General features: G+C 36.1%; 1 protein-coding gene across 7 annotated transcripts in view; it reads left to right on the top strand.

Annotated features, from left to right (window-relative positions):
* Positions 1 to 28: 28 nt before the first annotated feature.
* ATG2B (autophagy related 2B) overlaps positions 29 to 25180 on the top strand; it is a 60531-nt gene continuing 35379 nt past the window's right edge. For 5 of the 7 annotated variants that reach the window (XR_008618740.1, XM_055088698.1, XM_055088697.1 and 2 more), the window contains exons 1-18: positions 29 to 177; positions 1368 to 1470; positions 2760 to 2922; positions 3690 to 3869; positions 6000 to 6096; positions 7000 to 7185; positions 8249 to 8403; positions 8492 to 8597; positions 9330 to 9591; positions 10905 to 11055; positions 12044 to 12136; positions 12286 to 12474; positions 14281 to 14554; positions 15940 to 16042; positions 19004 to 19199; positions 19486 to 19628; positions 24037 to 24194; positions 24592 to 24764. Coding sequence is in view for 6 of the 7 variants with exons in the window: in XM_055088698.1 (XP_054944673.1) it covers positions 42 to 177; positions 1368 to 1470; positions 2760 to 2922; positions 3690 to 3869; positions 6000 to 6096; positions 7000 to 7185; positions 8249 to 8403; positions 8492 to 8597; positions 9330 to 9591; positions 10905 to 11055; positions 12044 to 12136; positions 12286 to 12474; positions 14281 to 14554; positions 15940 to 16042; positions 19004 to 19199; positions 19486 to 19628; positions 24037 to 24194; positions 24592 to 24764 (2868 nt within the window). In the remaining variant the exon portion in view is untranslated. Of the gene's footprint in view, positions 178 to 555; positions 624 to 1367; positions 1471 to 2759; positions 2923 to 3689; positions 3870 to 4035; positions 4249 to 5999; positions 6097 to 6999; positions 7186 to 8248; positions 8404 to 8491; positions 8598 to 9329; positions 9592 to 10904; positions 11056 to 12043; positions 12137 to 12285; positions 12475 to 14280; positions 14555 to 15939; positions 16043 to 19003; positions 19200 to 19485; positions 19629 to 24036; positions 24195 to 24591; positions 24765 to 25180 lie in introns of those variants that run through there. The other 2 variants (XM_055088699.1, XM_028496369.2) reach the window with 2 other exon arrangements.

The raw sequence follows: 25180 nt of genomic DNA, 5'->3' as shown, positions 1-25180 counted from the left end.
AGGATTAATCTATATTTTCTGCAGCAACTGGTTCTGAGCCTATGTATTGGTCAAGTTTCATGACCAGCAGTATGCAATTGGCAAAAGAATGTCTTAGCCAGAAACTAACAGATGAACAAGGAGAAGGATCCCAGCCTTTTGAAGGACTTGAAAAGTTTGCTGAAACCATTGAAACAGGTTTGGCATTATTGAGTATTTTCAAAAATTTTAGATTTTACTTAGTAGCAAGCCTTGTATAAGAAAAACTCATTTGAGTGATTTTAAAAGAATTGTTATTCTTACTTCAGAACTTTAGAATTGAGGTTATTTTAAAAATTGTACAGTAAATCCCCCACATACAAACCTTCAAGTTGCGAACTTTCAAAGATGTGAACGTGTGTTCACATGTCCAATCACGTGTTAGTTCACGTGTCTGGTGTACATTGTCACGTGTGTGCATCCTCTTCAAGTGGTTGTGCTTTTGTGTACTTTACTGCACAGTACTATACAGAGTACAGTAATATAGTATCTTTATTTCAAGCCCAGGATGTCGGGAAGCAAGCATAAAAACAGCAGTGATGTAGCTGGTACTACTACCAGCCCCTGTATGCCAGCTGTTGTGCTGTACTACTGTAGTTTTCAAGGTACTGTACTGTAAGATTAAAAACGTTTTCTTTATTTTTTGTGTTTTCTTTTATGTATTATTTGTGTGAAAAGTATTATAAACCTATTACAGTACAGTACTATATAGCCGATTGTGTTAGTTGGGTACCTAGGCTAACTTTGTTGGACTTGCAAAAAAATTGGACTCGCTCTCGGAACGGAATTCGTTCATATGTAGGGGACTTACTGTATTCAATTAAATTTCATGTTTTTTTTACCCTAGTTTCTCCTCTGTTTATTTTATTTTATTTTTTTTTTGTGGTACGCGGGCCTCTCACTGCTGTGGCCTCTCCCACTGCGGAGCACAGGCTCCGGACGCGCAGGCTCAGCGGCCATGGCTCATGGGCGCAGCCGCTCTGCGGCGTGTGGGATCTTCCCGGACCGGGGCACAAACCCGCGTCCCCTGCATCGGCAGGCAGACTCCCAACCACTGCGCCACCAGGGAAGCCCTCCTCTGTTTATTTTATTATGTTTGCATAATGAAGGGAGTAGAATTCAACAGATAGTGTTAGTCATTGCCCCAGGTTGAGATGTAACATGGGTAAGTGCTCAGCAAGGCAAAGTATTTATTACAAAGCTCAAGATTTGGGGATTTTTTTAAGGAAAGAAATTCAACTTTTATTTTGTAAGTTCTTATTAAACTAATTTAGTATTTATTCCTTTCGTTAGAAGTTTTTATTTAGTATACACATGGTCTCATGTTGACGGTTACCTGTTTACTCTAGTACTAAGAAGAGTAAAAGTCACTTTTATAGACACTGTCTTGAGAATTGAACATGTGCCAGAAAATTCCAAAACTGGAACTGCACTTGAAATTCGAATAGAAAGGTAAGACTTCTTATATCTGAAAGCAAATTACCCTGTTCTTTCCTTTGTAAATATTAAAATCTGACTCTCCTTAGATTTCAGGATGCTTTTGGAGTTTAGAAGTGCTTGTATTAAGTTAATATATTACATTATTTCTGAGTAAAGTGCTTTTCTCCAAGTTATGTTCTAATCCCATTATAGAAAACTGAAAGTACCAGTTGGGGTATAATTATATATAATATAATGCTCTGAATATTTGATTTCACAAAGCAAGTAATTCTCTTTTAGTTAATATCAAATCAAAATAATGATTATTTGAGTGGTACTAAATTTAAGGTACTCCTGTTGGAGAGTTTCAGTTTTTTCATATGAACAATGTACTATTTAGATGTGTCTCATTAATGTGATAGCCTTTTTTGCTTTGCTTTATTTGGTCTATGTGCTGCTTTAGGCTAAGACTGTTGTTTTCTTTGAAGATTCTGTGAGGGTATTTTAAGGTCAATATGTACAATAGTGATTTACTTAAAAAGATATAAACACATCCCTTTTCGTTTTCTGTGTTTGCCCACTTGGAGCGCCTCTAAATAGCTCTAAAACAGGGATTGATTACATACCCACTACTGAGTGTCGTTTTGAGGTAGTAGCTCTTCCCCTGTGTCTTAATGCCACATGAGCTGCCAGCAGAGATAAGCAGAAAGAAGTATGTACACCGGGAGCACCAAAGACACTTTGTGTGTTGATCTGTTGGGGGCCTCTATTGAGTTCTGGTTTCTGTCTTTCACAAAACATAGCTATTAGTGAAACAGTTACTGTTGACAGATCTTTGAAATTAGGTTGCATTACCTTAAAATGGTATATTTAAAAAATTTCTAACATCTCATGCATTTAGCACAACAATATTTTATTTAAGCTGAAGATGAGTCATAAGAACTCATAGAATAGTTACAGGAATTCAAGAAATGTCATGTCAGACTTGTGACTTGGAGCCAAATGCTGTCTCACTGTTAACCAAGAGATGTTTGTGAGGGAGCACAGGAGTTGCTTTCCTTGAAGCTCACTTTAGGAAGTTATTAATTTTTTCCCCAAATTTAGGAGCCTCAAAACATTACCTTCTTGGGCTTAATGTCTCTTCATGAAAATATTTACTGTAGTAAAGCATGGTAATGCTGACCCACCTTTTAGGTATATTCTAAGAAGAGCTAACACTTGAAAAATTCCTTTAACTTCAACAGCTTTGTGCATTTCTTATAATTGCAAGTAGGTTTTCCTAGGAGTTTTATGCAAATGCTCTTTTTGTTTTTAACTTTCAGAACCATGTACTGTGATGAAACTGCTGACGAGTCCTCAGGAATTAATGTACATCAACCCACAGCTTTTGCTCACAAGTTACTTCAGCTCTCTGGAGTGTCTCTCTTCTGGGATGAGTTTTCTGCATCAGCAAAATCTTCCCCAGTTTGTTCAACTGCACCAGCGGTAAGGAAAACAAAACAAAAAACCAAAAAACCAAGATCATAGATTTTTGAAAGGTTTACATGAGGGTTATTAAAATTTCCTGGGATATGTAATATGTACTAATAGGTTTCCATCTGATGTGAGAGTTAACACAAATATTCAGTAGTGGGGGCATATATTTTGGAGATTTAAGAATACTCACATTTATAATTAATGCCATTTCTGCCAGTTTGCTATGTATTAATTTGATAGAGAAACACTGGATTCTATGTCTTAGAGGGAAATGATATATTAACATCTAATACCCTTTTTACAGTAAAAACAGGAAATCAAGTAATGTTCACATTTACCTTACATGCTGAATGTATTGCTGAAAATGTATCTTACAAGTCATATCTTAAAGAAGTTTTATAATTAAGGAACTCTGTTAATCCCTGCTAAGAGTGGAGAGTCCTTTTATAAATTAGTCACTCCATGATTTATCTTTTACTTTATTTCACAAATCTTATTTTCTTAATTATAGAATGTCTATTAAATTTTCTTATTATGGAACTTGAACAGAGACTGTGCTTTATTCATAAAGTCCTTTTCCATGATTTGCCTTTATTAAGGTACTGTGCTGTTTCATGGTAGCTCTATAATACTGGTTTATCCATTGTCACATCATACAGTTTTCATGTCAAATACTTTATTCTTCTTAAACTGACAATTGTATTTTGCATTTCAATTTATTTACATTAAGGTATTTTAAAGAATTGCTTTTTTTCTTATTGCCTTACTGTATGTAGGAAGCCGAGCCAAAGCTGTCCCCTAGCTGGAGTCCCAGAATTGTTTATGAGCCACATCCACAGCTAACTAGGAGTTTGCCAGAGGCAGCACCCTCTGACCCGGTGCAGATTGGAGGACTAGTCGGTAGCTTGGGGTTGAGTCTCACATTGAAACAGAATGAGGTACTTCCTGGAGCTAAGGTAAGTATTTGTTTTATTTTCTGTAGATAAAAACAGAAGAAAGCCACAGGCATCCTTTACTCTCTGCGGGGACCCACTGATTGGTTGCTGTAAATTACCCTGTGACGAGGGGGCCACGGTCTTGGAGTCAGCGTTTTTACTCTCAGCTGGTGCTTCTGTCTGTAGGTGACAGAGTTCGGGTGAAGACGGGCTTTCTGCCCATCTGCTGCAGCTCAGGATTTGAAGCTGTCTCCTACGCTTACTTCCCTCCACTTCAGAAACATTCATTAGTTCAGATAACTAGGAATGTCTTAAAGAATCTCTGTCGTCATCAAATGATAAAGTTAAAGGAAGGAGAGATTGGGAAAGCAAGTTGACTGAAGGGGATGTTTAATTACGTGTATGTAAAAGTATCCACCTGTGTGTATTTTGAATGGAATGTCCGTTTTTATAATATTTATGAAAAGAGATTGATTTTTTTTCATGATGTCTCATAGCTTTTTGAAGACTGTGTAAAGACAACTGTACTCATTTCTTAGGGAACAATATTGAACAGTCTGGAGAATCAGGAAACTTGCATGTATTTAGTCAGTTAACAATGTGTCTGTCAGGTATTATTTCCAGACTCTGAAAACTAATCTTCCATATAATCTGTGTACAATGTAATTTGAGAAGATATCAGGGTTTATTCATTTGTATATTCACTTATCTAACGAGCTCTAGACATTAGAGTGACTACTGTATGCCAGACCCCATACAAGTTCTTGGGACAGATGCAGAGATGAACGGAATGCAATCTTTGTCTTAATAAAAGATAAAATAAGGGCATAGACAAGGCTGTGGGAACGTGGGAGAGGAAGCCACTGAGTACCTGTGAACATACATAGAAAGGTTTTAAGTTCAGCATATAATCAGAAGAAGATCTTCCCACTGTCCCCAGCCTTAACTCCTTGTTGATTTATGGCCTGGGATGTTAGCAGTCAGTAAGGAGCGCCATGAAACCAGCACTCCACGGGTCAGCTTAGCTTAAAATCCTGGCTCTGGATCTGTTAGATGGCCTGGCACAAATCACTTAATCTTTGTGAACTGTTTTCTCATCTGTAAGACAGGAACAGTACTAAGAATTAGAGGAAATAAAAGCATCTAACACAATGCCCCAGTACTCAAAAAAAAAGTTGGTAATAATGATTATTATTATTATTGGAGAATGTATTATTTTATTAGTTAGATCATGGAAATTTCTCAAAGTCACTATGTAATTTATTTTATTTTTTGTTCTTACAATCAGAAGACATTTGTTTTTCGCCTGGGAAAGATGCCATTTCCCAAATATAAGTGTTTTCTTAATTGAATTATGTTTAAATTGTAAAATGGCATAAGGATAATAGGAGTCCGTGTTAACATTAGAAATAAGAGGAGGTGAATGAAAAGTAAGGCGAGCATATTCAACTTTCCAGAATGTGATGTAGAGAACAGGGTAATGGCTTTTGTCAGAGTATACTCCAAAAGAATCAGGGTGAGAGTGGGATCGGGCTTTTATTTCTAGAAGGAAAAATGGACAGGGAGTTGGAAAAGAGAAGGGAATTCCACATGAGCACCCTCTTTCTGCTGTGGCTCCATGCCCAGTGGAGAGTGGGCTTTGTGGAGCACAGAGGGCACTCACAGGGACGCACTGTTGATAGAGGAGGTCCTCGCATGTTCTACAGAGGAGTGTGATCTGTGGGCAAACTTATGAAAGCCAACTTTATTTGCTCTTGGTTTGAATCAAGCTTTAAAGATTATGATTTGAGTCTTTTGCAATCATGGTGGGAATGATTACTCTGTTACTGCTATAGATACTCTTTCTTGGAGACTGTATCTTAAGGCCTCCTCAAATACCTTAAATACTCAGAAAACTCAGAGACACAAAGTATGACATTGGACTTGCCAACATGGAATTTCTCAGGAGGATTTTCCCTCTTAAAACAACAGTTGTTGGCCTTATATCTTTTCATTTAGATTGTGTGGATTAGTAGAGAGAATCTTAGGTAAAGGAATCCAAGGCTAAATGATCAGTATTCCTCTTAGTGCATGAAAATATACTGGGATTTGTCATGATGAGTTTATAAAGAGTATTCATCCTGAGTAGTTTTCTTTCTTTTTTTTTTCAAGTTGGATATTGATGGACAGATAGACTCTGTACATCTATTCCTGTCGCCAAGGCAGGTGCATTTGCTTTTGGATATGTTAGCAGCTATTGCTGGACCAGGCAAGTATAACTCTGTTATTATTTCTAATTCTTTAAAACTTTTTAGCTAAAATATATAGCATACAAATAGGAAATTGTATTATTATATAGGAAATGTGTGAACTTAAAGCTGTATTGTAGGGACTTCCCTGGTGGCACAGTGGTTAAGAGTCCGCCTGCCAATGCAGGGGACATGGGTTCGATCCCTGGTCTGGGAAAAGTCCCACAAGCACGGAGCAACTAAGCCTGTGCACCGCAACTACTGAGCCTGCGTGCTGCAACTACTGAAGCCCACGCACTCTAGGGCCTGCATGATGAAACTACTGAGCCCGCGTGCTGCAACTATTGAAGCTCGCATGCCTGGAGCCTGTGCTCCGCAATAAAAAAAGCCACCACAATGAGAAGCCCACGCACTGCAATGAAGAGTAGCCCCTGCTCGCTGCAACTAGAGAAAGCCCGTGCATGGCAACGAAGACCCAATGCATCCAAAAAAAAAGGCTGTATTGTATTGTAAATAAGAATCCTCAATAGTTAAATTTGATTGGATCTTTCAAATTGTATTATCATGGCACAAATTGGAGTTCAGATTCTTTGTATCACATACATAACATTTTCAGAACTGACTGGCTTACTTCCTTGGTTGGGGGTAGTACTTCATACAGCTGAGAAGGTGTAATTCTTAAACACATTAAATAGCACGCATTTAAAATTTTTAATGACTTATCTATCAGAGATCAGATCTTCTGATTCCTAGCTAGCTGCTTAGAGCTATTGCTTAGCTCTCCAGTTAATATTAAATAGTGGTGGTTTTGCACTGACTTTGGTACTAAGTTGCCATTGATATTGGATAAGTGGGTTGGGAGAGAAATGATTAATTAACTCCAAATTTAATTACTGTTTTGCTTTCCTTTTGCATACTTGTAGAAAATTCAAGCAAAATCGGGTTAGCTAATAAAGACAGAAAAAATCGACCCATGCAGCAAGAAGATGAATATCGAATTCAAATGGAATTAAACCGGTATTATTTGAGGAAGGATTCCCTCTCTGCGGGTGTATCCTCAGAGCAAAGCTTTTATGAGACAGAAACGGCTCGTACACCTTCTAGCCGGGGTAAGCAACTCAAAAAGTTGACTTCAGAATCATACATTATCATCATAGAGCAAGGTAAACTTAATTTTGGCTGCTGTAAAATGGAGTTTAGTAATGAAAAAACTGAAGATCCAAGAAGGTTTAAATTTATAAGTTGATCTAACCACAGCCTTACAGTGATGCACTGGCACACATGTGCTGCAGTATCCCTTTTGATTGTATAGTTTTGTTTTGTAAATCATGATTTATTTGGAGGAAAGTCAATTAAAAATGTGGATTTACACAGAAGATAAATTGGGGGTAATTATTCATTTTGTCAAATTCTTATGTGCTCACATAATGATTTACAGTAGTTTTCTTTACACAGAAACCTTTGTCCATTAGTCTTTCTATCAATTAAATGTAAATATGATCTTTACCCAGTTTACTTTGCATTTCAGAATGTGTAAGCACTAATACCATGAATAATAAGAATCAATTTAAGTATGGAATGTTGAACTAAATAAAAAATTAAAGTCTACTCAAGAAATTTTGGCCATAAGAAACTTCATTTGCATGAGGGTAAAACAGTCTCTAGAAAGAAGTAAAACATCTACTCAAGAAATTTTGGCCATAAGAAACTTCATTTGCATGAGGGTAAAACAGTCTCTAGAAAGAAGTAAAACATAAATAGAATTCTAAATAAAATATTCAACTCTTTTTTTTTTTTTTTAAGAAATAGGTGTATCCATATGAAACCAGAGATTGCAAGATATTTATACTATTTAAAAATCTGGATTATTTTAAAATCATATGACAATTAATGACATTACATTATACCATGTAATACAGATTATCATATATTTTTTGAAAAAGTTCACCAGTGGGCTAGCTTAACCTTTTTTAATCTATATTCAGTTGAGATTTTACTATGACATTAATATCTTGGTTCCAAAGAAATTACCCCATTTGAAGTAACATAAAATTTAGGACATCACTATATCTCAGATAACCAGAGGGAAGAATATGATATTAATATATTTGAACTTATTTAAAGATGTGAATTGGAATTATAATAAAACTGACAAAGTTTAATTCTGTCTAGAAGAAGAAGTTTTCTTCTCCATGGCTGATATGGACATGTCCCATAGTCTCTCTTCTCTTCCACCCCTTGGGGAACCCCCAAATATGGACCTTGAGTTATCATTAACTAGTACATATACAAACACCCCAGCAGGATCTCCGTTAAGTACTACTGTGGTAAAGTATTAATTTTTGTTCTATTCTTGAAAAGTTGCTTCTAAAATTTTGCACTTTATTCATGTGCTTTAAAAAAATTATTTTATAGCTTCAGCCAACTTGGGGAGATTTCCTTGATCATCATAAAGAACAGCCAGTAAGAGGGTCAGCATTACCATCCAACCTAGTTCACCCAGCATCTTTACAGAAGACTGGTAAGTTAAAAAAAAGACATTTGTTGATAGTTTCCCCCGGAATTTTTGAAAACTTAAAAATTAAAAAAAAATTGTTTTTTAAAAATGCCATTCTGTTGATTCTTTTCTTTTTCATAAAATTTTCTTTGGTCTAGGCTATTTAACAAAATTTAGAAACAAAATGAAGCATTGTTGAACAATTCACTATGAAGCGTTTCAGAATAGGTGCCTATTTATTGTATTCTTTGTGTATTTAAATACTTAAATATTTTTAGTAAAAAGTACACCGAAAGTTTCATATTATTATTGCAGTTTAGGGGTCTCAATCAACTATCTGATTTTTGTTTCACGTTTACACTTCCCTTGAAAGAGAACCTCAGGTTTCTTTTCTGCAGAATTTAATTGAAATAGACACAGGCCTAAAGGAAAATTTGAAGAGCAGCTTTTGGTTAATCTCTGACTTTTTCCAATACAGTTTTATTAATGCAAAAATTTTGTTCGTATGTTTCCTATTGTAACAATTTTTTTTTCTGTACTTCAAGTATCAAGGATCTTGGATATAAAATGCAGAAAGATTAGTTTATTTTACTTGTTTAATATCACTCAAAATGTGTGATCACATGTTTTTTGAGACGAAAACCTCAGGTTTAGTTTTAAAATTAACACACGAGTAAATGTTTTATAATTTTGATATAATGGATTGTTTTAAGTATTAACTTTTTTATGAATATAATTTTAACACATGTATTTCAGCTCTCCCCTCTAGATCTGTTTCAGTGGATGAATCCAGGCCTGAATTTATTTTTAGACTAGCTGTGGGAACTTTTTCAATCTCTGTGCTTCACATCGATCCTTTATCTCCACCTGAAACGTCATTGAACCTTAATCCATTGACACCTATGGCCATAGCTTTCTTTACTTGTATAGAAAAGATTGATCCAGCAAGATTTTCAACAGAAGATTTTAAGTCTTTCCGAGCAGTATTTGCAGAAGCTTGCTCACATGATCACCTTAGGTAAACTCTTATATTTATTAATGATCCTTGAAAAAGAACCAAGTGTGGACTTTTCATTTATCTGCAGTACCTACCTATCTCCAGTTGTTTTTCCAATTCACATTTTAAATATTTGTAAATGAGTGGAGTGAGTGTGGTTTTTTGCAGTGCTGCAAAGATATTTACCATAGAATCTCTCATTCAGGTTATTTGGCATGTGAAACATTCAGATATAAGATCTGTATAATTTGGAGTTGTCTAAATTATCTTTTCTTTAGTTCCCTGCCCTGCTCTTGTCAAGTTTCTTTGCCCACATTTTGCCTTCATTCCCCACTGACACCATTATGATCATAAAAATAGTTCTTACTGTCACAGGTTTAGTAGAGATGGCCGTGGTGGTGAGCGTAGAATGGGCTAATGCAAAGGGACTTGAAAGTGATTCATATGCTGCTGGCCACGGGGTGGGAAATGATACCAAGGCTCATCCTGAGGTTGGATGCTACATTTTCAACTTCTGCTTTAAAAAAAAAAAAAAAAAATCAAAGCTGTTCAAATAGCCACTGATCTTTTTATGGGTTGAGTCCTAATAGTTGAGGAGATAATTAAGTTTATAAGTACATATAATATTGTTAATGTGCAAATACTATTTATTTTAACATGAGAGTGACCTATAAATTGTCCATTCATATGTTATTTTATGTAATGGCTTAGGCACATACATTACTATTTTTAGAAAACGCTTTGGGCTTTCATTTTAACTTTAACTTTTTTGAAGTATTAAAATTAATATACAAAGTAGTTTTTATATCTAGCAACAGAAACTCTACAGGTTAGGACCATAATATTTATAATAAAACTGCAAAAACATTTTTTCTTCCTATTTTTGATAAGGTTTCAAATATCTGCCAGTAGGAAATACAATAAGCGCAACAAAAACTAGAGGTAGACCTTCATTTGAGTTCCACTGACTAGAGTTTTAAAAATATTGCATGATCCTTCTAGATAAGTTTAAGAAACTATGTACATATATTTTACAGATTTGAAAGGTTTTATCCCCTGCAGTGTAAATTTTAAAATGTAGAAGAGGGAAGGGCAGTGTTGGGAAATATGTCCTGGGTGATTTCTTATCAGCAGATCTGATTTCTTTATCTTATGTCAGGGAATGGGGAATTTGAAGCAGTCTTTCTGGTTAATATCCTTAAGAATATTAGTTATTACTAACAATTTGAACTTGTCAGAACAGGTAGGTATTAACAGTTGTGTACTATTCTTTGACACATTGTTTAATCTAGAAGTATATGGATACTCTTAAATGATGCATTTTTTTATAACAGATTTATAGGTACTGGCATCAAAGTATCCTATGAACAAAGACAAAGATCAGCTTCTCGATATTTCAGTACTGATATGTCCATAGGGCAAATGGAACTTTTGGAATGCCTGTTTCCGACTGATTTTCATTCTGTTCCTCCTCACTATACAGAGGTAAATGCTGATACTTTTCCTTTAGGATTAGTTTTTAAATGTCTTGCTTGTTAAGAATTGTGTGAACAGCAATGATTTTCTTTAAAAAGGCATAGGAAGTTGTATAGGAAGAAGTTTTTTGTGGTGTTTGCATTTATATTTTGTTGAAACAGATTTTTTAAAAAAATATTTATTTATTTATTTGGTTGCAGCAGGTTTTAGTTGTGGCAGGCGGGCTCCTTAGTTGCGGCTCCAGGGCTCCTTAGTTGTGGCACGTGGGTTCCTTATTTGCGACAGGTGGGCTTCTTAGTCGTGGCATGTGAGCTCTTAGTTGCAGCATGCATGTGGGATCTAGTTCCCTGACCAGGGGTGGAACCTGGGCCCCCTGCCTTGGGAGCGCAGAGTCTTACCCACTGCGCCACCAGGGAAGTCCTGAAACAGATTTTTAAGTGTAGCCTTTCAGGCCATTATAAGAGTGTGTTACATTTTTAGAGTTGACTTGTTTTAGAGTCAGACAGGTTATGGGACAAATGACTTAATTTCACTCATTTTCCAAGCACTCTTAATTTCAGAAGAATTCTATTATTCAACAAATAGTTATTGAATACCTACTATGTGCTAAGCACTGTTCAAGATAAGTGAAATGTCTATGCTCATTTATCGTTAATCTAATTTTTTTCCTATCCTAAAAGCATGTCCTAGAGAAACTTTTAAAAGCTATCAAAATGACATTTTTATTGCTGTTACTTTGCCCTTGTGACTTATTTTATTTTCAAAGCGCTTTATTTGAATCCTCACATACATTTTGCAGATGTGATACTAAGTATTTCAGAAGTTAACTAATTTGTCTAAAAGTCACATTGCTAGTAAGTGACATAACTAAAGCTTAAACCAGCCTTTCTGACTTCAAAAAACTCTTTCCAATATTATATTAGCTCCTCTGTTAATTCATGTGATTAATTATAGCTTAATATTATATATTTCATTTATCTTCATCTTTGTTTTTAAGCTTTTAATGTTCCATTCCAAAGAACAAACTGATTCTCACCCCCCTGTGTGTCTTCAGCTTCATTATAAGCATTCTGAGAATAAAGGACCCCAGGTAAGAGATCTTTTTGTGTGATTAGCACCTGTAATTTTCATTTGATGTATATTTTATCACAATCACAAGGTTTTAATTTAATTTTATAGAATCGTTGTGATCATATTAATGCTTTCTTTTTCTTTTTCTTTCTTTTTTTTCTTTTTTAGGGTAGTCAGGCAAGACTTAGTTCTGTTCCTCAGAAGGCAGAATTACAAGTTAAGTTAAATCCAGTGTTTTGTGAGCTGGACATCAGTATTGTGGACAGGTTAAATTCTTTGCTTCAACCACAGAAGCTCACTACAGTAGAGGTGATGGCATCACACATGTATACGTCATATAATAAGCATATTAGTCTGGTAAGTATTTAAAAAGTTGCAAATACACATCATGATCATAGCTAACTAATAGGCTTATTGGGATGATTTCTGAGCTTAAGTATTCTTAATAGGTTAAATAGCATATGTTATTAAAACGGCATTATTTGTAATTATGAAAAAAGGAGGCATCTTTAATGTCTAGATAGTAGACTATCTAAATAAGTTGTGCTAATGTACTGAGTGCCATTTTATGCTGCCACTTTAAATGATGGCTATAAAGAGGGTACAGCAACATGAAGAAGGCTCATGAAGAAGTATGAAGTGAAAAAGTAGAGTATGTTATTCCACATAAACTTTTATTACAACTGTGTAAGTTAAATTGTATAGAAAAGACCGGATGGAAATACACCATTTGGTAGCATTGATTATGTTAGAGTAGTAAAATTAGATTTCCTTTTCTGTGTTTATCTGAATTGTGTAAACTGTGACTATAATATCTTGATAAAACGTTATTCACACATATAATGAACTAGTTGAATCTCCTGTAAAATGCAGCCCGTATAATGTAGAATATACTCTTGAAATTGAGAACATAATTTATCATATTGTGTTATGGAGCATCACATTGTGTCACTTTTACTTAGATCTGGTGCCTGGAGTCTTTTCTAAGCTAATCAAGTAAGTCAGGTTTGTCAGGTGTCTGTTAGGAATTTTAGGATTAGGCACAGGCAGAGACAACTTTGTCTGAAAAGAAAAGGGAAAAGATATTTTCCTACGTATTTGCCTCTCCCTTAATTAGTGGTGAGTATTCACATTAAATCAAGATTCTTTAATTTTTATTGTCAACAATTGCTATTTTAAGTTCTGTGGGGCAAGTGTTTATATTTGCTGTTAGCCATAGAGGTACTGGGATGATGATTTTATCTCCTGAGCAATTTTTGCTGAGAGTGGGGGTTAGTATTAGAAAGTCAAATAAGGGAGAGAAAAAATAGGATCCAAGTCTTAGCATAAAAATGGAACTTTCTAATCTAGGTGGTTAGAGACTGATCTGTGAAATTGAGGATTGTTATCACCTACACTGTACTCTGGACTAGAGCTTCATACGTTTTAATTCATTTTAGAGAAAAAATAGAAATAGACTTTTATCTGAAGGGCATGTTCTTTGACCCTTTTATTATAATGTGGCTTTAAGTAAATGGTCCATACGTGTTTTGGTTTCTAAGAGTCATTTGATGTCATCATACCCTTGGGTTGGATGGGAGCTCAGAGTGAGCCATTTAGGGGGAACTCCGAGTGAGTCATTTAGGGAATATTTATTTAGAACCTGTGATGTGTCAGGCCTGGGCTTAGTCCTGGAAATATAAAGATGAGTCAGGGATGGGCCTTTGCATTTGGTATAATTCATCAGATTTCACACTGAAGTCTTTAAAGTAGCATATTGGTGGATAAATCCTTCAAATTGAATGCTGGGTATTATAGTGATTTTTAACCATATTGAGTTTGTTGATAAGCTAATTTACACATTATTCTTTATAGTCTGTAGTAAGATACATATACATCTATAGCACCTGTGTCTTCACTTTGGTTCAGTTTTTATTTTAATTAATTTTTTTATGTGAGGATTTAACTTTTGCCAGTAGTTTTGACTTTTGTCAGTAGCTGTTGCATTATAAAATTTCATTACACTAAATTAATATGATAGTAGGTAATATGAATTGTGTGTTAATACATTATCCTGAATGAGGAAATAGTGATTATGTATATTGTAATGTTGAATACTAATGTCATTTATGTTTATTTGCTTAATTTAACATTTTGGCATATTTTTGATGTTTTGTGTTTTAGCACAAAGCTTTCACTGAAGTATTTCTAGATGATTCACATAATCCTGCAAATTGTCGGATATCAGTACAAGTTGCCACGCCAGTATTAAACCTTTCTGTTCGCTTCCCAATACCTGATCTTCGATCAGATCAAGAGAGAGGACCATGGTTTAAGAAGTCACTTCAGAAGGAGATTCTTCATTTAGCATTCACAGATCTAGAATTTAAGACTGAATTCCTAGGAGGATCAACCCCTGAACAAGTTAAATTGGAACTTACCTTTAGAGAACTAGTTGGTAAGATTGACCATGCCTGTATAAGAGCCAGACTAGAAACTAACAACTGCTACTGAAACTTACATTAAGAAAAGTATATGACAGCCCCCCAATACAATAAAATTAAAGAACATACGTTAGAAAGCAGGTGTAACAGCTTTTTTCTAATATTGTATACAAACGTGGTATCTGTCTGTTTTTGAAAAGAAACTGCAATGCATGATGATTTATTCACTTTGAGAATATAGTGCTTTAGCCTACATTTTAATACCACCTACTACTTACTTGTTGTAGGGCTAATAGTAGCCAAACTTTATTGAGTGCCGCTCTATGTTTGCTGTGTGCTGAGCACTTCACACACATTATCTTGTTTCCTTTAATCATCATAGTTACGGTAGGCTTATCATTTCCAATTATTTTTATCATTTATACGTGAGGAATCTGTCAACTTCTGAAGAGGTGCCTCCCAAGGTCAGTGTAGTCATAAATGGCAGAATCAAGATTCAAACCCAAGTCTGACACTAGAGCTTGAGCTTTCTCAAGCTACTACTAAAGTGACTTTTCTTTGTAAAATCGGTTTTAAGTTCCCCTCCCCTCCTCTTTCTGCTCGCCTCCTTCTCTGTAGGCTGCAGTTTTCCTTCCCTTGTTTTCTCTGAGTTTTACATATCATTAGAGATATTTAAAATTGACTTGCCAGTTATGATTTCATGGAAAGGCCTTCAGGGGCTATCTGGAATCTTCCCTTATCTCTGGTGATAAGAAACTCATTATTCTGGTGGAAAGTCATTCTTTGTAAAATGGAATGAAAAAACATATATGGGGTTATTGTGAAGAAGTAATTCTTACAGTGCTTGGTACAAAATAGACATTTAAGAAATGTAGTTATTTCTTAAAATAACTACGTTAAAAAGGAAATCTGTTCCTAGACTAACTGCATAAACTTTTATGAAGAATAATCACTAAGTGGCACTCAGTAAGTGATAACTACTATATTTAATATGTTATGCTTATTTATTTATTTATTTATTTGGCCATGGCACGCGGGATCTTTGTTCCCTGACCAGGGATTGAACCTTGCCCCCTTCATTGGGAGCGCGGAGTCTTAACCACTGGACCTCCAGGGAAGTCCCTTATATTTAATGTTATGATTTATGCACCTTACACGTAAAACATTCATACTTAAGAATTTGAGTTTGATCAGAAAACAGCATTTAATTTAATTTATCTGCTCATCCTGTCTCCCCACATGTACACGTGCAGCAGGAATAAATGAATAAATGTTGTAGAACTTGACACTGCATTATGTCCCTGATTTAGAGGATCTTTGCTCCTCGAAGGAAGAAAGTATCTTTTCTCTTAGTATTTGAGAAGAAATGCATCTCCATGAATCAGTCTTGTTTTATTAGGGTCATTCCAGGAGGATAAAGGAGAACCATCCATTAATTTTTTCCACGTGACTAGTGGAGGAGATGGAGATACAGCGTCGTCAGATGACTTTGACTGGCCACGGTGAGTAAGCAAATGGACATGATACATACATTTAATGAGACTTTCCTTTCAGAAACAAGTTGCTATAGCTTTTTTGACTGACATTTTGGCTATTAAATTTAAGCTAAAAATATCCAGCCTTGATGAGAAAACCCCGAGGAAGATGGAAAAATTAAATAAAAAATATGTACTACTTTATCAAAGGTGCCTGTGAGGTACTGACAGAGATGAACATATAAAATGTGTTCTCTGGCCTCGAGTTACTTAGCCTAATTAGATGGACAAAAGAATCATAACCATTCTAAAAATAGTTCATTTTTGAAAAGGGCTTTAGTAGAAGAGGTATATACATACAGCACCATTTGGTTAATTATCAGATGAATTTTATAGTCAGTGATGGTTTTAGGAAAGTATTTTCAAATCTGGGGAGCTTTTACAAAACACTGATTCTTGCGCCCCACGTTGAGATTCTGAGATAGAACCTGGGCATCAGTATAGTTTAAAAATACACCAGGTGAAATGTTCATAGCAGCACTATTCACAATAGCCAAGACATGGAAACAACCTCAATGTACATTGACAGATGAATGGATAAAGAAGATGTGGTGCATATATACAATGGAATACTACCCAGCCATAAAAAAGAATGAAATAATGCCATTTGTAGCAACATGGATGGAACTAGAGATTATTATACTAAGTGAAGTAAGTCAGAAAGAGAAGGACATACCATATGATATCATTTATATGTGGAATCTAAAATATGACACAGATGAACTTAACTAGGAAACAGAAACAGACTCACAGACATAGAGAACAGACTTGTGGTTGATAAGGGGGAGGTGGGATGGGGGAGGGATGGAATGGGAGTTTGGGATTAGGAGATGCAAACTATTATATATAGAATGAATAAGCAACAAGGTCCTACTGTATAGCACAGGGAACTATATTCAATATCCTGTGATAAACCATAGTGGAGAAGAATGTGAACAAGAATATATATATACATATATATGTATAACTGAATCACTTTGCTGTAAATTAACACAACATTGTAAATCAACTATACTGCAGTTAAAAAAATGAAACTACAGTAGGTGATACCAATGTGCAGTTGGATTTAGAGAACCACTGCTTCAGGATTTCTTAGGCAGGAGAAATCATTCTTTAAATTAGCCTGATAGTGGGCTTGGATTATATTTTTTCTTTTTTTAAAAATTTATTTATTTGTTTTTTGGCTGCGTTGGGTTTTCGTTGCTGCATGCGGGCTTTCTCTAGCTGCGGCGAGCGAGGGCTTCTCATTGCGGTGGCTTCTCTTGTGGAGCACAGGCTGTAGGCGCGCGGGCTTCAGTAGTTGCGGCACATGGGCTCAGTAGTTGTGGCTCGCGGGTTCCAGAGCACAGGCTCAGTAGTTGTGGCACACGGGCTTAGTTGCTCCATGGCATGTGGGATCTTCCCAGACCAGGGCTCTGAACCCGTGTCCCCTGCATTGTCAGACAAATTCTTAACCACTGCGCCACCAGGGAAGTCCCTTGGATTACATTTAAAAGAACTTAGTTTACGCAAAATAATGATCCTTTATTATATTGAAAACTGATTTCGTGAAGCCTCTCTTAAGAATTAAAGTGGTCTTTCTTGTGCCACTTTTCTACCTGCCTTCTTTTACACCCCTGTACCCTATGTGTCAGACCTATCAGACTCCTAGGACAGGCATTGTCAGTGCACAGCTGATCATGAGCAGGAGTTTTCATCATAAGAAACGAATCTACTTCAGTTAGGTAATTTGAAAGCACAGTTTACATTAGGATATCTGTAAATTAGGAAACAGTTGTTTTAGTTTATAACTAGAACCAACTGGCAATACCTTCTTAAGAAATAAAAAGCTATTATAGATGCAGCACAGCTGTTTTGTTTGAGCTTGCCATGCCTCATCATGACGGCGGACTGGTGGCATAAAAAGGAGACTACAAAGCCTTGTGCTAGTGACATGCTGCAGAGAATTAGGAAAGGACTGGCATTACTCTGGGGCAGAAGCTGATGTCATCAAAGGCTGTTAGCTCTTGATATTTTGGGTTTGTAGCTACAAAACACCCCCAATAACACAAGCCTTTTATTATTGAAGTTCCTAAAGGAAAAGATTACTTTGTTGTTGCAGTTCTGAAAATATTCTCTAATCAAACTCTCCTTCTTCTATTTGAACAATTTATATAACATGAGGTTTCTTAGGTATGCAAGTATTCCATAATAGCCGAACAGCTGGAATGTAGAAGGATTTGGTTTAATGATAATAAATAGAATTCTTAGGTAAAATTTGCTAGCTGTTAATGAAATTTAAAAAAAATTTTTGTTTAACTGATGTATAGTTGATTTATAATACTGTGTTAGTTTCTGGTGTATGGCAAAGTGATTCAGAGAGATATATATATATGTATGTGTGTGTATATATATATATATATATATATATTCACAGACACACACATATTCTTTATCATATTCTTTTCCATTATGGTTTATTACAGGATATTGAATATAGTTGCCTTTGCTATACAGTAGGATCTTGTTGTTTATCTACTTTATATATAGTAGTGTGTATCTGCTACTCCTTATTTATCTCTCCCCCACCCCCTTACTCCTTTGGTAACCATAAATTTGTTTTCTATGTCTGTGAGTCTGTTTCTGTTTTGTAAAGAAGTTTGGTAATGAAATTTAAAAATAACCCTTTTGTTCTCAAAAGATCAGGTTTTCCAGTTATCCAAGTATAAAATGTTAATGCCCTTCTTTTATTTGCTTGTTTCATCAATTCCATACTTTTACGTTTACAGCATGCTCAGGAGTGGGTTGCGTTAGATATAATTAGACTTTGTAGAGAAGTTGACGCCTATCAGTATTGATTTAATCAGTGGGCTTTGTATAAGTTTGTATACAAGTTAGTTTTGCAGTTTACACTTAGATCTTGATTTTTTAAATTGTCTTTGCTATCAGAATTGTACTGAAAGTAAACCCACCAGCCATGCATTCCATTTTGGAGAGAATAGCAGCTGAGGAAGCAGAAGAGAGTGATGGCCACTATCAGGAAGAAGAGGAAGGAGGCGCTCATTCCCTGAAAGACGTTTGTGATCTGAGACGACCAGCCCCGTCTCCCTTCTCTTCTCGTAGAGTAATGTTTGAAAATGAACAGGTAAAATAAAAGTGTGGGCAAGCAACAAAGGAATTACCCTCGATCAGATAGCTTTTAATGCTTTATCTTTAAAAAAATACTTTGTATACTGTTTTTTGCCATAGTTTTAGCTCCAAGATTGAATAATATCTATTATTTTCCCTTGGTTAAAAGTTACATGCTTATTTATTTGCCCACATACAAGTCGTTTGGGTCGGGTAAGAAGATGCTACTACTATTTTAAGGACAAAATGGTTATTTGATGCTTTTTTTTCCTTTTTTTTTGCGCTAAACTGTTATGTTTTAGATGGTGATGCCAGGAGACCCTGTAGAAATGACAGAGTTTCAAGATAAAGCAATCAGCAATTCTCACTATGTGCTGGAACTTACATTACCCAATATTCATATAACGCTACCTAATAAAAGCTTTTATGAGAAGCTTTATAATAGGTGAGTTTAAACACATTTAGTTGAATCTTTGGGATCGAACTTTCCTGTCTAACTGTCTCTCTACCATCCTACCTCCTTGTCTTCTGTCTTCCCCCTTTTCTTTCCTTGTTTTAATATTATCAACTATTTCAGTGTACTTTGTATGGTGTTGATTATAGACCTATTACCGTTATGATGCGCTGTTGTCATAGCAGTTTCCTAACCAGTGTGTCTGGTAACTGGGTTTCTTGTGTGTGAGATGTATTCCCTCCATCCTAGGTTGGCTGGTTGCTCTCTGTCACCTTACCACAGAGTACTGAGAAAATATCTCTTTGTCTATAACGACATCAAAAGAGTTGGGCTATACTTGTATAGAGGGCCAAGAGATACTGGTGTAAAGTCAGAGTCCTAGAGTCTTTGTACAAGGAGCATCCCTTCTCAGAGTCTTAAAAAAAGCATCTTGTTAGAATTAGAAACTCTAACTTATAAACTTGTCTATAAAAACTTAAATTTATTACATTTAAATACCCTCAAACATATATACCAAGCAAATATGTTGAAATAAATGGCATTCTAGAGTAGAAAGGTCATAGACTCTGAAGACCTTGGACAATTTACCTAGTCCCCGCGAGCTCCATTTCCTCACATATAAATTGGAGATGATACTTGAACAGGCCTCAGTGGGTTGTTTGGAGCGTTAAATGATATAACAGTTGGGAAAGTTCTGAGAACAGTGCCTGGTGAATAGTAAGTAAGAATGTTATCATTCCCACCCACTCTGGCATAGCTGAAAGGTGGTCATGTGGGTTTCTGGAAAAAGACACGTCCTTAGTGTCTGTTATCGCTAGCCTCCCACTTGTAAACAAGTCATCCAAATTTTTGTTAATCTTCAGAAACTGCAGACCGTTGTTTCTGCTGTAGATTTACTTGGTACCAAATCGGATTTGGATCTATACAGGATCTGACGTTTGGAAACCACTGATCTCTAGACTACTCTCCTTATTTTATAGTTGAGGGATATCTACCAAGAGCTAACGAACGTGCAAGGCTAAGACTGAGCAAAATGAAACAGCTAGTTCAAGGTCCATCCCAGAGGTCAGAAGGGCTTCATCCATTTCTTTCTCCTTCTGCAGTGATTGAACAGGTGGCTATTGGTTAGATTGCAACGTCAGAATAGTGAAACATACCTTAAACATGGCATTTATGAATATTTGTTCATTTACCACTTCTTTTTAAAATACAGGACAAGGCCTTTTTTTGATTACAAGCCACTGGTTAGAATTTTTGCTTAATATATACCCAGAAGGCTTTGTCTACAATCATCAGTTTCGGTTTCTTTGAAGTGGAGTGAAAGAATAGTTTCAAAGCAGTCTGAGTGCAGAATCCTTTCAGGTTTTTAAGATTTTTTTCTCACTTCAGTCTATATACTTAAAAGTCATCAGTTAGCACGAGATTGAATTAAGCTATGCTTACAGTAACATGCAGCTGGGATGAGCAGATTTGGGGCCAAGCACAATTTACCCGTGGTGACTATACAAAACGTATAATTCAGCTGGTGGGAGCAGAAGTTCTCAGGTGGGCTAGGGAGTTGTCTACCAGCAGCAAGCAGGTAGCACGTGGGGGACGCCAGTCAGTATGGCAGGCGGGGTAGCTTAAATCAGGGAACCGGAGAGCATCTGCTCATCTGGGGGCTGGGTCAGGGGTGTTGCTCATGAGAGTTTCTGTTCTCTCTTACCCTGCCCACTTCTCTGTCTCTCAGGCCCCTAGACTTATATAAATACCGCAGTGTTCCCCCGCTGTGGATCATATAAATCATATATCTAAGTTAGCATGTGAATTCTTTGCCCTCTGTTTGGCTTTGTCTATATATACATATATGTTTTTTTTCTTTTAATTTTCAGACATTCTCAAACTTATAGGTAAGTTGCAAGTACAGTACAAAGAATGTTTTTTCCCTGAACCATTTGAGAGTAAGTTGCTGACTTGATGTCCCTTCAGCCTTGAGCAGTTGAATGTGTATTTCTCACAAACAGGAACATTCTTCTACATAACCATAATTCAGCCATTAAAACAAGAAAATTAATATTATACATTATCATCTAATCCTCAGACCCCATTCATGTTTTGCTAAATGTCTTAATAATGCCCTTTATTATACATAAAATTTATAAGTATCTTTCTGAGCAGGAATTATAACCAATTCTGCCTTTACTTCATACATTTGAAATATTGGTTTATTCCTTCATCAGCTGGCTCTTTTCAGAAGGATAGTCTCACGTACAGGTAGATTTTTTTTCTATGTCAAAAATCCTTTAGAATAGAATATAAAAAATATCCTACCTGGTTTTATTAAATCAGATATTTTTGAGCTTCTATAATGTTTCAAGCTCATCGCCACGGAATCATGGTGATGTGTCCTTAAACATCTTAAGTGTTTTTTTTTTCTTGTTATTAGAAACATCATTCAATGTTTTGTAGTATTATGGTATCAAGACTGTGTTTAGACCAAAATGTAAATAAGGAAAAATAGTAAAATCATATGAAACATATTTGCAGGTCATATACCATGAACTCCAGGTTTTATTTAAAGTAGTAGTTTCTCTTTAACCTGTGAAGATAAGACAATGGTTGTAGGGAATAAGGTAAAGAAAAATATCCTGGGAAAATTCTTCATTTTATACTTTCACTATTTATTCATATAGGAATTTAGACTAAGATCTGGATTTAGACTCATGTTTCTTTTTCTTCAATAAATTTATTTATTTTTGGCTGTGTTGGGTCTTTGTTGCTGCGCGCGGGCTTTTTCTAGTTGCGGCGAGTGGGGGCTACTCTTCTTTGCGGAGCGTGGGCTTCTCATTGCAGTGGCTCCTCTTGTTGCAGAGCATGGGCTCTAGGCGTACGGGCTCAGTAGTTGTGGCTCGCGGGCTTAGTTGCTCTGCGGCATGTGGGATCTTCCCAGGCCAGGGCTTGAACTTGTCCCCTGCATTGGCAGGCGGATTCTTAACCACTGCGCCACCAGGGAAGTCCTAGATTCCCGTTTCTTTGTTCTGTGAGTGATGCACCCAAGAGGCAGCGAGCCGAACGAGTACCACACAGTTCTGGGCATCGCTGTCAGTGCATCTGAGGCGAGACATGCTTCTGCCCTGTGTCCCTGGTATTCTTCATCCAGTGATGCTTCCAAAAAGAGACCTTTTGGGTGGGGATTACAATCTACTGAGAGTGACAGTACTCAGTCCTCGTTTATAGTTTCTAGGGCCTCAGAAGCTCAGGAATTGGCCCGGGAAATTCCTAGACAAGTGGCTTCTCACAGGAAGGGGCCAGGGCTACATCACCACTTGGCACCTTGACTGGTATTCACACTAGGCTTTATGACGAGTCTGTGCTTTTGGCAGTCCTTCCATGTGAGTCACCCACTGGTCCTTTCTTCAAACCTTCAGTGCCTGCTGTGTGGCAGCCACTGTGCTAGGCACATAGAAAGGTGACTAAGACACAAGTCTTAGTCTAGGAAAGGGAAACAAGAAAATGGAGTAGAGTGTTATAGGTGCAGTGATTGCGTTATGCACGTGAAGGATATGCTATGGGTCCAAGCCTAACAAAAATCTTTGTAGAGAACATTGTAAAGTCTCAGTTTTCATGACAACATAGAGGTGAGTGGTGGGGGTGGAGGTATCTGAGAAGTGACAAATATTTCTTTGAAAAAATAGGATGTGGTGGTGGCCTAGCTTGACATGTATCACCCCAGTAGTCATCAGTATTGACTTGGCTGTTTGTCTGTTCCATTAGTTAGAAGGGTTTCCTCTCTTTATTCCCTGTTCTGTATGCTTCTTCATCTCATGCAAACTTCCCAGCGAAGCTGTGCTTTCTGTGAAAGAAAGAAAAAGCAGATATCCCTAGAGAAAGTGAGTAATGGAAGAGAACTGAACTGGGAGCTGGACGTAATCTGGGCTCTGGTTCCACTTCTCCCACTAATTAGCTGTGTGACCTTGGGCGGGTCACTTAACCGTTACGATGCCGTTTCTTCAAGTGTAAAGTGAGAATAATAATTCTGCCTTGGCTGCCCCAGAGGATTGAGGGGAGTCAAATGAGACAGTGCATAATCTGTTATAGTTTATAGAGTGTTCTCATATACGTGAACAGTCCTTTTGTTCTTTATGGGTTTTATTTTTAATAAACCTCCTCCTTTAAGTGCATTTAGATGTATGTAATTTGACGCTGGTGAAACTAGGAGGATATCTAATTAGGTATCTAATTGTCCAGATTCCTTTCTCACTGCCCTGATAGCCATAGCAGTTATTTTTCCATTGAAAGAAATTCCATTTCACCATTTGGAAAATTTATTATTCATGTGACTTCTTAAAGGGATATTCTTTAGTCTGCCTTCGGTTGAAGTAGGAGTTCTGTATTTATTTTTCAACTTTTGTCTTTATAGGATCTTTAATGATTTGCTGCTATGGGAACCAACAGCTCCTTCACCAGTAGAGACATTTGAAAATATTTCATATGGTATTGGGCTTTCAGTAGCCAGTCAACTGATTAATACCTTCAACAAAGATAGTTTTAGTCCATTTAAATCTACAGTTCACTATGGTAATATATTTTAAATTTCTTCTGAATTAAAATGCCTGGTTTATCAATAAACAAAGTAGTAACTTTTTAAATTGATGGATTTAAAAATGTTTCTTTGGCGTTTTCCATTTATAACTATATTTTATAATATCTTTTAGTAATTTACAGTATTTCCCCACTTCTAGCTATTTATTAAGAATGTTATTAAGTGTTATTTTTATAGTGATAGTATATTCATTGTCTGAAGTTCAGTGGTAAAGAGAAAGACAGTACATTTTTATTGTCATACCAGATTCTTTGTAAAAATAAACAGGTTGTAAAATAAGTAAATATTCTTGTGATAAAGTTCAAGTTTGAATGCTGTTTTGTGTTAATAAGCTGTTAGAACAGCTGTAATTGTGCAATTTATTTCTCATAGATGAAGAAAGTGGATCTGAGGAGGAGACCTTGCAGTATTTTTCCACTGTTGATCCCAATTATCGTTCTCGTAGGAAGAAAAAACTAGACTCTCAGAACAAGAACTCGCAGAGTTTTCTCTCAGTTCTTCTGAGCATTAATCATGGATTAATGGCAGTGTTTACAGATGTAAAGGTAAGGATTTACAAATCCAAAGTGATTTTTCAAGTGTATCTTATTATAAATCTAGCATGATATACGCATTCAATAATTGAGGTAGTTCGAGGTTGTTTCAATGACTGATGATGAAGGTCAGTTTTCTGAGGCACACCACGATGACAGCAGCTTTGGAAATTTAGCTTTCATTGCAGATCAAATGACAAACATTATATGGACCTTCTTTTGGAAAACATACTGGTCCCACTCCTAAAGTGGTAACAGTAATTTATCTATTCTAAAGGGTGATGAAGTACTGAGGTTCATTTGACAGAAGAGGCTCGGCCTAGTGTTTAATTATTCAGTTGTTTTTTTTTTTAACATCTTTATTGGAGTATAATTGCTTTACAATGGTGTGTTAGTTTCTGCTTTATAACAAAGTGAATCAGTTATAC

The sequence above is a fragment of the Physeter macrocephalus genome, chromosome 11 (assembly GCF_002837175.3).
Source record: "Physeter macrocephalus isolate SW-GA chromosome 11, ASM283717v5, whole genome shotgun sequence".
Taxonomy (NCBI): domain Eukaryota; kingdom Metazoa; phylum Chordata; class Mammalia; order Artiodactyla; family Physeteridae; genus Physeter; species Physeter macrocephalus.
The sequence above is the reverse complement of the archived record's forward strand: the minus strand, read 5'-3'. Positions and strand labels throughout refer to the sequence as shown.